Source organism: Sparus aurata, chromosome 18 (assembly GCF_900880675.1).
Source record: "Sparus aurata chromosome 18, fSpaAur1.1, whole genome shotgun sequence".
Classification (NCBI taxonomy): domain Eukaryota; kingdom Metazoa; phylum Chordata; class Actinopteri; order Spariformes; family Sparidae; genus Sparus; species Sparus aurata.
The window spans coordinates 31,757,135-31,773,816 of NC_044204.1; the positions used below are offsets into that span (position 1 = coordinate 31,757,135).

Genomic DNA, 16,682 nt, shown 5'->3' on the forward strand with positions numbered 1-16,682 from the left:
GTGACATTTCAGATAGGGTTTTTTTTACCAAGCCATATGAAAGCGTCTGCACAGTGGGAGATCTGTGAGTGTGAGTTTGTTGATGTAAAATGTAGAGAAACACCCCTAACAAAGTTCGCCACAAAAAATGTGTCTTTGCAAATGGAAAATTCCTGGGTTACCCCAACTCTTCCAACTTCCTTTCCACAGAGGGCTGAGTTATCACATAAACACTGTTCAGAATATGAACTTATTAGCCCTTGCAGCAATATTCTAGCATCTGACCCATGAAAGCACGTTCTCTCAGTCTTTCACTGGGAGGCAAAATGCCCTGATGCGACAGACAGCATACACACAACCTCTGCTACTTTATTAATAATGCATTCATGGTTACATTCGGTCTATCCATTCAGTGCCCCCACCCCCGAAGCCATTCCTTCTTCCCAAAGTAAGAGCCATATAAATCTGGGCTCTCAGTCTCTATTACAGGAGAGTGATGGCTGCTTTCCAGACAAGCAATCCCCGTGGACACCCCTGTTCTCTGGTCCAAACCACTGAACCAAGGGCTCAGCTTTTCTCCATTTTCTCTATAGGGGAAATGTTCAACATATCAATGTTTGGAAGAACAGATTTTGACCGAGACGGTCAACTCCTGCACAGCCATAAATTCCCAGGGACAGCAGCAAAAATGTAATAAATGTCATGAGATTTCCTGCTATAAATCTGGGCTCCTCCCTAAATAAATTCACAGTATACGCATTTGCCAATTCTTATTACATCTGAAGAAGAAAAGAACAAAAACCAATACGCAATGCATCTCCTACATAAAAGTCAGATTTAGAGGCTCAATTTATCATCTGGTGCAGAGGCAAAAAAATGTATTGTAATACAATTTCTGTAGCAGCAGTGGACACAGGTAGCTTCAGAGATGTGCAGCAGTAGTGTCCTACATCCCGCTGGTGATCCATCATGCCATGTGTTGTGCTACTTTCAATTGCTTCTCTTGGCACCGCTGGTAAGGGGAAAAATGCCACCGTAAAAACAAAACTCAGGTCCACTCTGTCTCGAGGGAATGCCACATTGCCAGGTAGATGCAGTATTTCTCTGGCTGTTACACCCAACAGTTGTCCTTTTCTATCCATCAGTGCACCAAAGTGGGACAGTCAAGGAAATGCAGCAACATGTTCATGTATGCCTGCACAATAAAGTGACAGCTATGGGTTCCTTTATCACGAAAACACAAACATGAGCACAAGTCTTGCAGGTGAGCTTGGGTGCTGAGTTGTAAAGGGTTGACAGTCAGCCAAAATATGACTGTCAAGGCTGACGGTGTGTTTGTAAAGATTCTCAGTTATCCAGCTCACGGGATATCTGTTGGGATTAAAAAATAGGGAAGGCTGTTCCAGAGAAAGATAGGTGACTGTTGAGTCACATTCCCAGCTGGTCAGATACCAGCGCTTTGGGTCTGTATTCTGTTTGAAGTTCTAATCCAAAGGGTTCAATCAACTATCTTTCCTCAGAATCGCCTTCACCACCTTGAAGTAAAAACCAGCTGGACTTGATGCTTAACATAAAAGATGTTTTGGTACTCATTCAAGTTCTTCTTTTCTAATAAAATATCTTGGATGGTAAAGCTATTCAAGACGAAGAAGTAGGTAAGTCACTCTTAGTCCCTCTTGTAAGTGCAAGTGAGTCAAACTTTTTAGCCTTATGAATGCAAGATAATCTAACTTTGAGCTGCAGCGATCAGCCAAATAATCAGTTTGTTAATTCAAGAGAACAGAAATCCGCATTCACTTTTGTAATTAAACATTTGTCAACCAAAAACATCAAACATTTCATCATTCTTGTTGCTCAAATGTTAGAATTTGCTACATTTATTGATCTTACCTTAGAATAAATAAAGTAGTTTGGGTCTAGACTCTCAAACACAATCAGAAATCTGCTGATGTTTAACAGCACTATAATTGACTGGTGTAAAGCAGCAGAACTGATTCTGCACAAGTGCATTTATGTTTAAAATCGGATCTAAAAGTGAGTGGGATAAATGGCTGCTTAGAGGCACCAGGCGGGAAGGAGAAAATATTGTGACAGTGACATGATCTCTTTGCTAGACATGCCAAATAGTCAGTCAAATGTAGAATACATGCCTCTGATATTTGCTTTAACGTACTGCAGCACACATGGGACTGCAGATTACACAGAACACTGAGACCAATGCGGAAGACAGAAGTTTTTCAGTGCATATTTTACAGAGCAGATCAGAAAATGTCGAGAAGTTGTAGAGCAACTCCCTGGTGAACGGCATAATCCAGCTTCTTCAAACTGCCTCTCTATTCTTCTTTGCTCAAAGGGACTGTCAGCAGGGTTTAACACAGCAGCACTGCAGCCACAATCCCGTCTCACACGCTGTTCATATACACCAAATGCAGAATAAGGCTGATGGCTCACTTCATCTTTCATGTTACTCCTGAGCATGCTGTTGCAGAGTCCTTAACTCTACTTTGAAAGTTCCCTGCGTGGTTGCTTATCATGAAAGTGATTAGAAATGAAGAGCTCTGTCAGTGATATGGTTGGAGCCCCTGAGTTTGTTGCCTTCAGGCTGCCAGGCACTCTTAGCTATTCAATACCAGATGGCAGGTTGAACCGCTGCCGCTGCCAACACTGCTGATCCTCACAGGGATCTTCCACACAAGCTCATACACTTTTCTTCAACCTGAGCGGATTTCAGCCTCACTTTAATGTTGCTGTAATTCAAACACTGAACAATTAGACCAAGTCAAATAGTGTTTTCTGGGGGGCACATACAAGTGAGCATTAGACACGGGAATAAACAACGATCATTACCCTACATTAGTCTGCCACGGAGATTTAGGATGAGCGGTGAGGCAATGAAACAATCAAGTTATTGCACCAACAGTCTTAAACATCAGCCCAACAGATGGTGCGCTGCGGTGATAGCACCACATGAAGGGAACATTACTTGACAAAAGCAGCCAAGCATCTTGTAAAAAGTGATGTAAGGAAGCAGCTACACCGTTTTCCCATCAGGAGCTTTTTAAAGCATTCGTGTTGAAGGTCTGTTATTTCGTGACAGGAAGTTGAGGATTTAACACATCAAAACATCTACGGAAAACAAGATTCAAGTCCGTGAGAGACAGTTATTACTCCACTGTAACTTTATATTTATCTTTAGACATGTTGAATAGAGCACGGATAACCCAAACACGTCGGGATCCTACAGACTGGGCTGGATTTGGTCACGTTCGGTCACACCAATTGACAAGGTGCTTTCAAGGTCTTTTAGTCAAACTACAGTGTAAAAATAAAGAAGTCATAAGTGATATTTAGTGGTAAATGCTAATAAGTGTTGGACCTACTGTCTGCAGGACACTGTGATAGGGTAACACAAACTCAGAGCTTCAGCTTACAATAACTGCACCTGGCTCGAGCCGGTTTCAGACCTGAAAAAAACAGAACGACTGTCGAGTTCAGATCAGGCTCAGTTTCCAGCCTTTTGGACTGGATGAAGCCTGGAGCTACACTCTAATGGGCAAACCCATCATCCACTGCCATCAGTGTTATCAGTGGTGGTAGATGGAAAATTTCAGGACAGGACATAGTAGGGTTTATCTCAACTCAATAAGACAAACTGCATTTAGAGGGGGAGGGATATAAGAATATTCAGGGCAAGATTGACGCAAGCAACATAACTGCAGTAGAAGAGTCTGGGGACTTCCTGCTGTGGGAAAGCAGTGACATTTCAGCAGAGAAATTCATCCATCTGGTGCAAAGGTCTAAACGTGGCAATTATCTTTTCAATCGTCCTGTAAACACTAGCATAAGGGACTCAACTGGTCACCATCGACATGGGGTTTCACAATCCACAAGCAGCAACTTTAAAATGTACTGGACTGCATAGGACACAGTATCCACACTGGGAACAATGGTTTAGACTATTGAGATGTCTTCTGATTAGGTGAAAGAAAAAGCCCAAGAAAGCTTGAATCATACATAAATGTTCTTTTACTCCAGTCTTTTACATTTATTAGATTTTTGACTGGTATCTTTGCAACACTGGCCATTCAACGAACATATATCTGCAGATAGAAATGTACTCCTTTGATGTAATCTGAATGCACCGAGAAACAGACTGAACAAAGGGGGAGACCGACGTGAATCCCAGTCCGTGTCGACCTATGTTGAGTATATAGAAACAGGTGACAAACTGTCCTAAACAGGACATGATCTTTAAGCTCTTGTGTCTCATTTGCCCCATCAGCGGTCTTAGTATGTGCAGGACTACCAACACACTGCCAAAGCTTCGCAGGTGGAACTCCCACTTTCGACTATACACGTAAAACTTGCCTTGACAGTAAGCTATAGAGCTTCCTGCCCGTCTGTCAGCTCAGCTTTCAGCAGTCAGGTGACAGTAACGGTGCTGAATACTGATGGGCAGGCTGAGTCAGTGAAAAACACTGGGAGTTCGTCACCAGTGTGGATGAAACGGACGCCAACTGCCTTTCTCTCGAAAGACGAAGACGAATAAACTAGCTGGTCTGCATCGCTCCGCACATTCATTTTTTACGCATTACATTATTCAGAGAATCACTGCTGATGAGTGGGCTGGCAAGTATTACTTTCAGCCTCGAGTTTGATGCTCACTGCACCGGTTATTATGTTAATTTTGTTCATTAGATGTGTTTAACATGGAATTAATCTCAATGAAAATAAAGACAAAGGATTCTGATGTCATCACTGATGGGGGGGATCTGCAGAAATGATTCAGTGTTTGTCAGGGGGAATATCGTTATGCTTCTGAAGTGCTGAGACAAACTGTGAGTATCCTGGTTTATATCGACAGAACATAAATAACAGAATCCCCCACCGTCCACACCGAGGATCTGTCTCATAAACACATTTCCACTAAGTCAAGCTCTCATCGAGGTATCTAGTTTCACTAAATCTGACATTTCCAGGTCATCTGTGACTCATAATTCCACTCAAGTTGGCTTTTTTTTTACTTTTCTCTTTGTCACTTTTTTTTCCTGGACAGCTACTGAAATGAGAATCCCACTCAGTAACCTCGAATTGTCATGCACTAACCAATTAAAAACTTGAGTTTTCCAAAGCTGCCAAATCTTCTGGTGTTGTACAGCAGTCCTCTCTATGCTCAGTCTTAATTTGTTCTGCAGCACTACCATCAGTTGCCAAAGAGAGCTGAAATATTTAAGCTCCCTCTCAAGCACTCTATGTACAACCTTTAAATCTCTCCCCTCTGACAGATCTAAGCAAAGTACCTTCCCCCCCCCTCCCTCGCGCCATTAAAGGCAATCTAAGGATGCTCTGACGATTGATCAGAAAGGAGTAGCGCTGTGTGGAGGTAAATGGCTGTCACAAGGCCTAATGGACCTTTTCTCTCCCAGTGGTCATAGGGAGGCTCTCCTCTCCCTCCACCACCACCACCACCACCACCACTCACCACTCACTCGATTTGATTCAAAGCATGTTTGTGCCTCTGGAGGAGAAAGTGGACTGATCCGTTCTGTCTGCGAGAGATAAACCACAGTGAAATGAAAACCTTGCAATCAGAGACGGACAAGAAACACATTTCCATCCTCTGGACACAAACGCGAAGAGTCCCCGAGTCATAATGTAATTTCTGTCCTAAACTACATGTTTTATCAAATTACATGCTACATATTGAATTCTGAATGATTAATTATGTGCTGTGAAATTATTCCAATTACTGCACTTAAGAACTTTGGAGCCTGACTACATGCTTCATTACAAGAAATTAATGAAACCTTACTTTAGCAAAAGTCTGTTTTCTAAATGTTAAGAAAAAGTGCGTAAAGAGTATAATGTTCTGTAAACTTCCCAGCTGGGGGGGCGGATGAGGGAACACTTTGAGGCGATGACAAACTGCAAGTTAATACCACGAGACTAATCTTTGACAAGTCATTGCTTTTATGAGCTAAAGGAAAGTAGCAATTAGGCTCTGAGCGGGCAGACAACAGGGGGAGAAAAGCTGTGGGACAGCTGAGGTAAATTTGCCATGACTATAAACAGAGGAAGCTGGTGCACACAGTGCCAGAATAAAGCGGAGTAAGCAGGTTAAGTTCAAACAGCATCCTCGCTTAATTAGATCCTGTGAGCCCACAGTGGGGGGAAAAAAAAAGTCCCATTTCAAATCCAAGATATTTACGCGCGATGGCGACTCGGGAATAAATGACGCGTAAAGCTTCATAGTTGAGACGACGCAGGGTGAGAGAGCCAAGAAACAAACTGATATAAAGGCCCATCGACTACATTGTGACTCACCACGCTCAAATATATATATTAGGAAACCGAGCCGGAACAGCGTGTGAGATATATGCATTTCAATGTCAGGAGATCCGGATTAGATCTATTCTGAAAACTTCATCCATAAAACAGCTGCAGTAGGCGGCTGTCAGTCAGAGGAAGAGCCGCACGCTCGGGCTCCATTGTGCCGATAAGCAAGTGTATAAAAAAAAATAAAAAAAAAAAACGCGCACGGGAAATTATTGCGTCTCGTTTATCATCATGGAGCAAGGCAGTAAGCATCAAATGCTGAGACGTGCGAGGGGAGAAAACACCACCACACAAGGCTCCACGGCGGAGACGGATCAGCGCAGCTCTCCTCTGATGCGGGTCTCAAACAGCTGGTCTACGCCCGACAATTACGGACTTGAACCCAGCGAGAAGACCTCTGAGATTTTCTGTGATAACTTCTGTCAGGCGAGGCGGACATGAGGGGTGAGAAGAAACGAGGAGAACGACGCCACAGGAGACGTGCGGCGGTGCGCGGCAGCCCGCAGCGACACGAGTCCGGGTAGCTGCTGTGTGTGAAATCCATCCGATATGTGACATCTCCGCTGTCAACATGACAGAGAGACAGACAGACAGACAGCAGGTGAAAACTTGAGACACGTACCTGTGTACTGCAGGAGAAACATTGTCCACAAGAGGCGAGGCGCGATTGTGGTCGGTCCTCTGCTGCAGGACGAAGTGTACGAAGTAAAATCCTTGAATGGAGACGGGGCTTCGTCCCTCAGTCAGTCCGCTCCGCTCGGCAGACTGGACTGCAATGAGAGCAGCCAGTCGAAGCGGGACCTTTTAGCTACGGCAGGCGAGCCCGCCCTCGCGACGTGCCCGCTTCGCCGGGCGACGTCGCTTCGGGTACGCGCGGCGCGCAGGCGAACTGTTCGAGGGCGCGCTGCAGGACGCTGACAAGGAGAAAAACACCCTCCTCTGTGTCGGTGTGCGAGCTCAGGATGAACTGTCAGGAGAGGACGTGCTTCTCATAGAGGGAGAGAGAGCGCGAGAGAGTGACACGGCCAAGTCAAACCCCGCGCGAACAGGAGGAAATTTCTCCACGCGCTACTCATTCTTCAGAAATAAGCTCCGGAAAAAAAACAAAAAAAAAACAGATGCTTTGCATTTCAGATTTGTGTGGCATCGTAAGAGCTGCAGCCGAGCGAGAAACGCCACGAGAAAAAAATAAAATAAAATCGAGGTAATTTCGTCCCAAACTTTTGACAGCTGTGCTTTTAAGAAGGTGTCATTCTGCAGCCCGCCAGCTGGAGGAGGAGAAGCACAGGGATGATCAGTGCAGCGCCGGTGTTTGGCATGCAGACCGTGATGAGAGGCATCCCTGTCATCATCCCCCCACAGCCACAGACACACTGCCTTCTCACATGTATACAGTAAGAGAGTGCTCATCCGAGGAGGTGATTAATGTGTTTATCCAACAAAATAAAAGGGATTCCACTCATTCAGCTGCAGCAAGAGTCTCTTTAAGAGCTGTGCGAGACCCAGCTCAATCAGGATAGTAAGACCTTGTGACGTCTCATGACTCGGCATGGAAATTATATCAGGATATGTTTAGGCTATATCTTGATATATGATATGTGTCTCCTCAAAAGCACCCAATCAATGCCACAACTGGGAGACCCTATCGTCTGGTGCGACATCGCTGGTGACAACTGAAAAACACCCTTTACGCATCATTAATGTCATCCAAAATCGAGGTCGACATAAGGCCTCATATCACGATAACGACATATATCTTCATGCCCAGCTAAAGAAGCATCCCACTCTCACGCTGTCAACAATAAATACGCTAAAAAAAAAAACTCCTAGAACCGTCGTGGTTTGATCAACACACAGCCAAAAGATTAATTACACAAGGAAAGCAGCGGAGCAAACACCATTATCCTTGCGTAATGAGACGCAAGCTGTGTACAGAGACGTAAGAATCACATCTAATGTATCAACGCGGTGGTCAGCTGAGACGTTTTTTGTTTTTTTTCCCCTTCACGGTCTCATGGACTCCTCTTCAGTCTAGCTCAGGCTGACATCACCTGCTCAGTGTCAACAGTCAGTGCGGCTTCCAATGGTAACAGCATGTCACAGAGGTTTACTGCTCACTGAGGTTGATATAAGCAGTGTGCTCATTTTTGGGAGCCTTTCATTTCACTTGATGCTTTTTCCATGAGAAAATGAAAACTTCTTCCTCGGTAATTGTTTTTCTTCGGCATATACAGGCTGCCTTAGTCGCACCAGGTGTCTCTTATAAACTGCCAACTAATCTAATACAACAGCCGCTGTGATAAATCATACGTTAATGAATGTAATGTTTCGTTTTAAGAGATGCATTTCTAATATTCAGCGTGGTGGTGGACAAAATATTTAGGAACGCCCCTCTGTAGCTGTAGATCTTCAGTCTGCCAATGAGGAGCATGTGAAGCAGTTCAGATTGCAGCAGTATACTAATCTTATGATGTACCTTTGTATGACCATTATCGCAAAATGGTATTGAATTCTAAGTTTAAAGTCTGTCAGGAGAAAATAATAAACTGCTTCTTCAACCATAGAAAAGCCTTTGAAGGGCCATTATAACTCATGATAGCAATAAGTGTGTACAGTAAACTGTGAAGCTGATATTTTCTAAGACGTTCAACTACCATTAAAAACTCGTACGTAACATCCGACGGGGTTGGCGGCTACAGAACAGCCACCAAATGGACCTGAGCAGTAAATGCATACTAATGTTCTGGATCGTATGAGTCGGACGCAACGAGATAAATAACTGGTGGCACTAATTCTCCAAGACGGTGCCAGAAACTACTGCTGAAGAAGAGCCCAGCAGGATGATGCATTTTAAATCCTGAGCCCTATTTTTACATTTTTGGAAAAATTGATCTAGTAGATCTTGTCCACTAAAAGTGCTTGTTATTGCAACTGACAGGCTGATGTTTATTCAAAGCGTGTGACAACATTACAGAAACCATTCCTACGTTAAGAGACCTTTTTGTTAAACACTGCGATCGTTCCTGTAACCAAAAACACAAGGACGTTCGTTCAGGGACAAGTGTTTGGAGTTTACCAGCAGGAACTACCAGCATGAATTTATTTTATGTGCATTTTAAAGTACTGCAGTAGAAAAAGGGTTGATACAAATGGTAAAACTCTGGAAAAAAAGGAGTTTTAAGCTTAATAAATGATGGAAACTAATTTTACAAATATGTTATGACAGACTGAACATTTAACTGATATGACTGCTGAGCTGTGTTCACTCCCAGAGATTAAGAAGTTGTTTCCGCTGTCTGCGTTTTTCGGATTCCTTCCTTCCCTGCTCTTGAATTTCCTTCCATAGATTAGACAAGGTGACTGTTTTTTTCTTCATGTACTTGGTCGTCTTCTTCTTTGTTTTTGTTTTCCGGTTCACAACTTCTACTATATTAAATTTAAATGTGATTGACAGTACATGGAAACAGGACTGTAGGATTTACTGCCTTAGTTTTACTCATGTGAATCTAATAAATTGGGAAACTATCTAAATGGGATCTGGCTGCATTCAAAGATGCGCGTACACACGATCGTATTAAATGTATAAAGTAGCTAAAACTGTGGCTCAGCTCTAAAGGCTTTGGACAAGTTTAGGAAATATCTGAGAGTCTAGAAAAGATTTTCTGCTCCATCCAACCAATAGTTCTGTTTTTACCGCTATCACAAAATGATTTCAAGGGTAAGTAAAAGTACTTACCAAAGACTCGGGTGCCATTCTCTTTTTCCGAAAAACTCAAAATTGCTCTCAATTTCTGGTCCAATGTGAAGCCAAAAGATCTCTATTCTACAAAGTGCAGCACACTGTATTTTGTCTTTTATTCATTGACAGTACAGTGAGTCAACAGCTTTGACTGACACAAGGAAAATAAACCAAAAGTTTCTTCTTTGGATGATCACCAGTGTTTGCTTAATATGCACTGTTATTGTTATTTCCTGGCAATGAAAAACCACATAATTACAGTCGGGACATTGTTGAAGGATGATTAGGATACACTTATAATGATCTTACCAAGATTCATCTCAAATAAGAAAAGCAGACGTAAAATAATATACCATCTGGCAACTTCCCACTGTGGTTACAGTTGAACAGGAATCTATAAACTGGCAGGCGGCGCCACAATAACAGCAGAGGAGCATCTTTGTCTCCTCTGACTGATTTCTTAATATATTCAGTTATAATTCTGGCAAACTTTTTATATAAATCCTACAAAAAAAAAAACGCTCAAGACGACGTTCAGCTGTTCAAACTAACCCAATGGCTCAAAAATGTATTATTCAGGCTGTGTTACAATGGGGATACTTGGAAAGACTTCAGAAACACGACGCGATAATATGGGGACCGGTCTTCCTCTAACACTTGGACTGAAGCCTAGCCTTTGAAAAATATTGGATGGACGAGCCTATATTCGCTGCTCTGTGAAGTCGGTTGGTAAAGAAATAAATAAAATACATTACCTACAGAACAAACATACTGTACACTCGTTGAGCTTCACGAGACAAGACAAACAAAGTGTTATTTATCATCTGTATTTGGGGACACACATATATATATGTACATATAAAAACAAAGCCACCAACTGATAGCTGGCGTTTTCACCAGAAGGGACTCGTCATAAATAAAGTGAATCTTTTTCCAGGCGGAATTCAATTACCCCTGTCAGCCAGTAGTAATGAGTAACAGCCAGTGCATGCTCTCATTCAATTTCGGTGTCCATAGGGAATGATGTTTTGTCTGATGTCTTGATTTTTTATTTTTTTTTGTAACAATGATGTTCTGTCTGTGGCCCTGCTTAGTGTAGCAAAACATTCAAATCAAACACTAATTTGACTCTGCGCCTCAGCAGATGAGAGCAGCCTTCGTTTCCTTTTTTTTTTTTTATGGTGTTGCGCGAGAATGTGTGCCTTTGGTGACATTACAGCCCTCTTTAGTCAAATGAACTGCCTGACTCGAATGCGAGGTGACGTAAGTGTTTCTGGCTGAAAGATTCCACCATTTCGCAATATTAAAAAAGAAGTCTCTGCTGTTTCATAAACCATGAGCCGGCGTCGTCCAGCACATCTCAGTTTGATAATATGAAAGCAGACGCGTGTGTATCGGCCGACCTGGGTTTTGTCTTTTGCACAGTGCGTTTGTTTTGTTAACCGGCGAATCTCTTATTTAATGAATTATTCAGATTCAATTACTGCATATTAAATGGAAGCTGGGCCTCATAGACAACTATCATAGTACGATTCTAACAAGGGCTCTGAGAGGCATAGACTTCTCCTTAACTAGTGTTTGTTTCAGCCGACATTTCCCTCCTCGCTAAACAACATTTATGACTATCTGTCCTGGGAGACAGTTTTTGCACTGTTTGCCTGCCTCTCGCGAGCAATTTGCCAAACAGCACACTCCTGTTTTCACTTGGTAAGAGTGCAACCATCGCTGTATCAATATGCCCTTTCCGATCAAACAACAGGGTTCAGGTAGCTGCTCCTCGAGGCCTTCGGAGAGGGACAGAGGATGATATTTAAAAAGGTTTCTGCCTATCAGTTTAAAGTGACGGCGGCGGGTTTTTGGTGTCTTCCATTTTGAGATCAGTGAGCGCTGTTTGTAGCCCAGACACGAGTGAAAAATGTCATTAACTCCGTTGCCCTCTATGCAGGAAGACGGCCAGCATAGAAATGTGTCTTGAGGATGGGGGTACATCTCTGTCTTTTGGGTTCTTGCTAGTTATCTTTGACCTCTATCTTCCTTAATCCTTCCCTTTCTAATTACCTGTCCCTTCTTCTCCTCCTCCGCTCTCCTTACCTCACACCCCTGCCCCCTGACTGATGGTTAGCAGATGATCATCTGGACAGGAAAGGTTGAGGTGACTCCCCAGCTTAAGTCACACCTCATTAAGCGAGCCTCACAGTCTCCCAGTCCACGTTCTTGTGTATTCCTACTTGTATGAATTTAATGAGTTGTGGAGGAGTAACAAGGCGCCATAAAAAGTAACTGGATCCAATGTGTTTTGAGATGCAGAACCGTGTTTGCCATAGCTTTCATGATGATGTGAGAGGAGGGATTTGCTGTAGGTGCCTCGGTAACGGCAGCATCTGTTCCGGAAACCAGATTAGACTAAATCCAGAAGGAGGCCAGGCCTATAACTAGAGAATTTTCCCTCCGCATGAATATTGATGGAAGTGGGTCTCAAACAGAGTGCAAAACAACTGTTAACCCCTCTGCACTGTTGAAATGTTGTTAACAGCAGCGGCTGCCCCGCCATCATTCACAGCCAGAGAATCACTTGACTGCAAAACCACTCGTGCATTGCCACCAATATAGCCACGCGAAGAGGTGATGACAAATCATGTTTGTTTGCTCAACATCACCACCACAGTGCGGTAGAATGCTGCGAGTCCTCTGATACGAGCTAAAGCAGTTCATGAGAGCAAGCGGGCACTGTGGCGCACTTTGGCAGCTGTGTTGTGCAGCAAGCCGGTTGTGATTCCTGGCACCATCATGTGCCATCAGCCCTCCACCAACATCAAGACGTCAAGCTGCCATGAAGAGGTCAACAAAAGAATCTGGCTGCGGGATAATAGAGAGTTTGGAGAACTCAAAGTGGAAATTTGATTCCGTCCGAGTTTGAAAAAAACAAAACAACTCTTGCACATATTCAAAAGGAACAGGCCGTTCATTATTCTGCACAGCTATCCATTTATCTGCTAAATTATGCTGAAATAAAAGCTGTAAATCTTCCAGTAATAGTTAGAGAGCCTTGCTTGAAAACACGAAAATGTCAAATAATGTTATTTTTCTCAACAAGAAGTGGTTAAAGTTTGATGTTTTCTTTCCAAGTATTAGTCATGGGCTTGGTCATCTCTCTCCTGATGACTGTAATGGTGAAAAATGTAGCAGCGACTGTAAATGTGGGTCAAAGAAGATGCCAAAGTAATTAGTTTGAAATATTCTATTGTCTTTAAGACAGCAGAGACATTTTTGTTCCAAACTATGACCCCATTTGTTACGCAATAGTCATGTTCAAATCCCAGTAATGGGAAATAACTGCTGAGCTTCATCGATCATCGTGGCATTTTATTTAATCCTCATATTTGCCTTTACATTTTTATACATAAAAGCTTTTATCTTCTCCAGTCAAGTGGTATTTCAATCATGTTTTATCAATAGACTCTGTACCTCACCTGACAGAAACCATTATCTAGTTTTGATTGTCTGTTATCAGTTATTCTATTATGCTTATTGCTAAATGTTTCATCCTTAACATTAGAAGAATCTTCTGTTCATCGTTCAGATCAAAACCTTTTGATGTTGTTGTAATTGTTCCTTGTATTATGTATTATAACTTTCAGGTAAATTTTTTATATTTGCAAGCTAACTGTACCAACGTCATCACTCACTCAAACAACAGAAAGACAAGAAAGCGCAGGTGTGTTGCTCTAAATATTCTCCTATGAGGATTGTATTATCAATCAGTTGTGATTGGTGGGCAACGGATTGATGCACACCTGAATAAAACTTAACAGGAGGCGTTGGCTTCAAAGCGTCAACCCTTTTTCATTGGGGATGGCATTAAAATAGCGGGAAATAGCTTGAATAGCTTTCGTTTAGTTTACATTTAATTTATTTTGTTTTTCTCCAAAAATAAAGTAAGTATTGTATTAGTCATCATTTTAATAATTCATACTTTACTGTCTTCTATTAACGTCTTCAAACCTTGAACTCAGCGCCCTGTATTTTAGCAAAGTACTGGCTGAATGCATTATTACATCCCTTTCTCCTGCAGACGGTCGTGCAGTGGGGGTTGGTGTGCACAGAATTTGATTAGTCCATCCAATCCTATGTGCACTGTGGAGGCCGGAGCAAATCATCTAATGAAAAGTGTCTTTTCTTTTTGTTCATACAAACCTGACTAGATCAGGTTCCTTTGTGAATAGACCTTAAGTCAATGTTTAATTAATGAAGAAAAGAGACAGAAAGCTTTGACATCTTCATTGTCCCCCACCTTTAAACTGCCTAATACTACAGAAAGGTGGAAAGGAAGAGATGATTGCTCAAAAATTAAACCCATTAATGGTGGAATTTCCTAGATACTGTAGAAAACGCTGCAGTGTGTGAATAAACAGAGGCGGTACGACAGAGAGAGCCGACCAGACGAGCAGGAGGGAGTGAGAAAGGCCAAGTATCAGACAGAGCATTCATTATCACCTGACTGACCTGCATATTGCGCTGTGTGAGAGTAATGGGAAAGGACACACTCATCGGCCAAAGCCCAGCAAGAAAGGCGCTTTTCATTCCCCCTCTCTTTCCTCTCTCTTAAGCAATCTGTCAGTTTCTCACTCGCTTCAATTTCTGTTCTCGGACAATGTACTGTAGGCTCCCATTGTTGTTGAAAATACAAGGAAAGCTAGCGGAGACATAGTGATGCCATGCCTAATGAAATGCATATTGAAAAGCCCAAGCACTGCAGTTTCACTGAACATGATTGTGTAATAGTTAATTGTCCATTTTATGAACACTTATGGAGCAAAAAAAATGCAGTGTAAATGCCAAATGGCAATGCTAAATAGCTAAATACTAGAGTGGGCATGCTAACAAACCATTTCAGATAAGTGTGTTGGCATGCTAACATTAGCTTATTAGCACAACACAGGATGTACAACTGAGACTGATGGTAATGTCATTAGTTTTATAGGTATTTTGTCATTAACTAAAGTATTCTACACAAAGTTTGTGTTATGATGATGGTGGGGCTGGATGAAAAGTGAGTGAAAAGTAATTATCTTGCGGGGGACATGAATGTCTGTACAAAATCTCAAAGCAATCCATGCGATGGTTGTCAAGAGTTTTAACTTGAAACCACAAATGTCGACCTAATGGTTGACATTAGAGCAAAAGTCAGCCAATCACTAAAGTCATTAGGATTCATCCTCTGGGAACCATGAATTTCTGTCTGTTTTGCAGTCAGCATTCCACTTCTCCTCGTCAGCACACTTGCACGACTCTTTCCGGCTTGTCGAGGCTGCTCTCGCTCCCTTTTTTCATTTCATCAAGCGTTTTTCTTTGCTCGACATGTTTGGTAGTACAAGCCCTCACTGGGAGCGCTGGAATTGGAAGCTTACCCTGTTCTGCAGAAGGATCCTGCTCTCTGTTAGTTGACGAGCAGACCAGAACATTTCTGTTCTCTTTTACAGCATGAGCAGTGGGAGAAGAGACATGGGTTACTGACCAAACACTCTACAACAGTTGGAATATAGAGCTATATAACCCCAGGGAAGAAAATAATGCTTACAGCAGCTTTAAGATATTTCAGTCTGGAGCAAAGTGTTGGACCAACCGACCTCCGACAGAGCGGCTTTACCATCCTTAAAGTATACTGCTCGCATGGCTAAACACATTAATGGATCACGAATGAATGAATGCACGACCACCTGGATGATTTTCTTTCTTGAACCATAATTTGCATCTATTAACAAAACCTGAGAAATCAAAGAACAAACTTTTAATTGTTGAGCTTCACACTCAGTGCGTTTACATGCACAGCTTAGTCTGATTACAGCCATAGTTCGACTATGTTACTCAATCAGACAACTGCAATTATCCGAGTATACATGCCGGTGAGAAAATCGGATTATTGGGCCGGAGCATGTCATACCCCGGTACGCTAGGTGGCGCTGTACCCATTTCAACTAGTAGTAACAGAGACACCTCCGGCTGACCTCTTTACGTCACCAGCTGCCTCGGCATTCAAGAAAGATGGCGTACGAAGAGCGAGACGAAGCTACATCTTTTTACATTTCATATATTCGCGCTCTTTCTTGCGGTGATTTCAAAGGAAAGACGACGACGACGACGCCGCCGCCATCCATCTACTTCCGGCTCACGGCCCCGGGGAAAAAATCTTGCGCCTGCGCAGAACGCAAAATCCGATCCGATCCGCTGGAACGTATCCATGCAGGAGTAATGCGACTATCAATCGAATAATCTGGGTGCTTTAATTCGACTATGAGAAATCCGATCCGGTCCGATTTTAGTCAGACTAAGGTGTATACATGCATCTTAAAGATCCGATCATAGTCGGACTAACACAGTAATTCGGTTTTCTCGAGTGTCATGTAAACGGACTGACTGAAGTCTGCAGCAGTACACACTGGTTGAAGTAAACTACAGCTGCCTCTCTGGTTTTTAATTTCTGTCTAGACTGCACTATAGAAAGATGGCTTTTGTAAATGCCATGGCTAAATTGCCAATGATCATGATGTAACCATGATGTAAGTAATGCTGCTTGGCAAAAAAAATCCTTTGGGGTGAATAAAGTTTTATCTTATCTTATCTAATGCAA

At 42.6% G+C, this 16,682-nt stretch overlaps 1 protein-coding gene across 7 annotated transcripts in view; it reads right to left on the reverse strand.

Moving 5' to 3' along the window:
- Nucleotides 1-16,682, reverse strand: part of enox2 (ecto-NOX disulfide-thiol exchanger 2) — a 190,503-nt gene that overhangs the window by 132,953 nt on the left and 40,868 nt on the right. The window contains exon 1 of one of the 7 annotated variants that reach the window (XM_030395825.1): nucleotides 6,938-7,158. The exons of the other annotated variants lie outside the window; for them this stretch is intronic. Within the exon in view, the coding sequence (XP_030251685.1) occupies nucleotides 6,938-6,959 (22 nt within the window). The 5' untranslated portion in view covers nucleotides 6,960-7,158. Of the gene's footprint in view, nucleotides 1-6,937; nucleotides 7,159-16,682 lie in introns of those variants that run through there. 7 annotated transcript variants of the gene reach the window in all.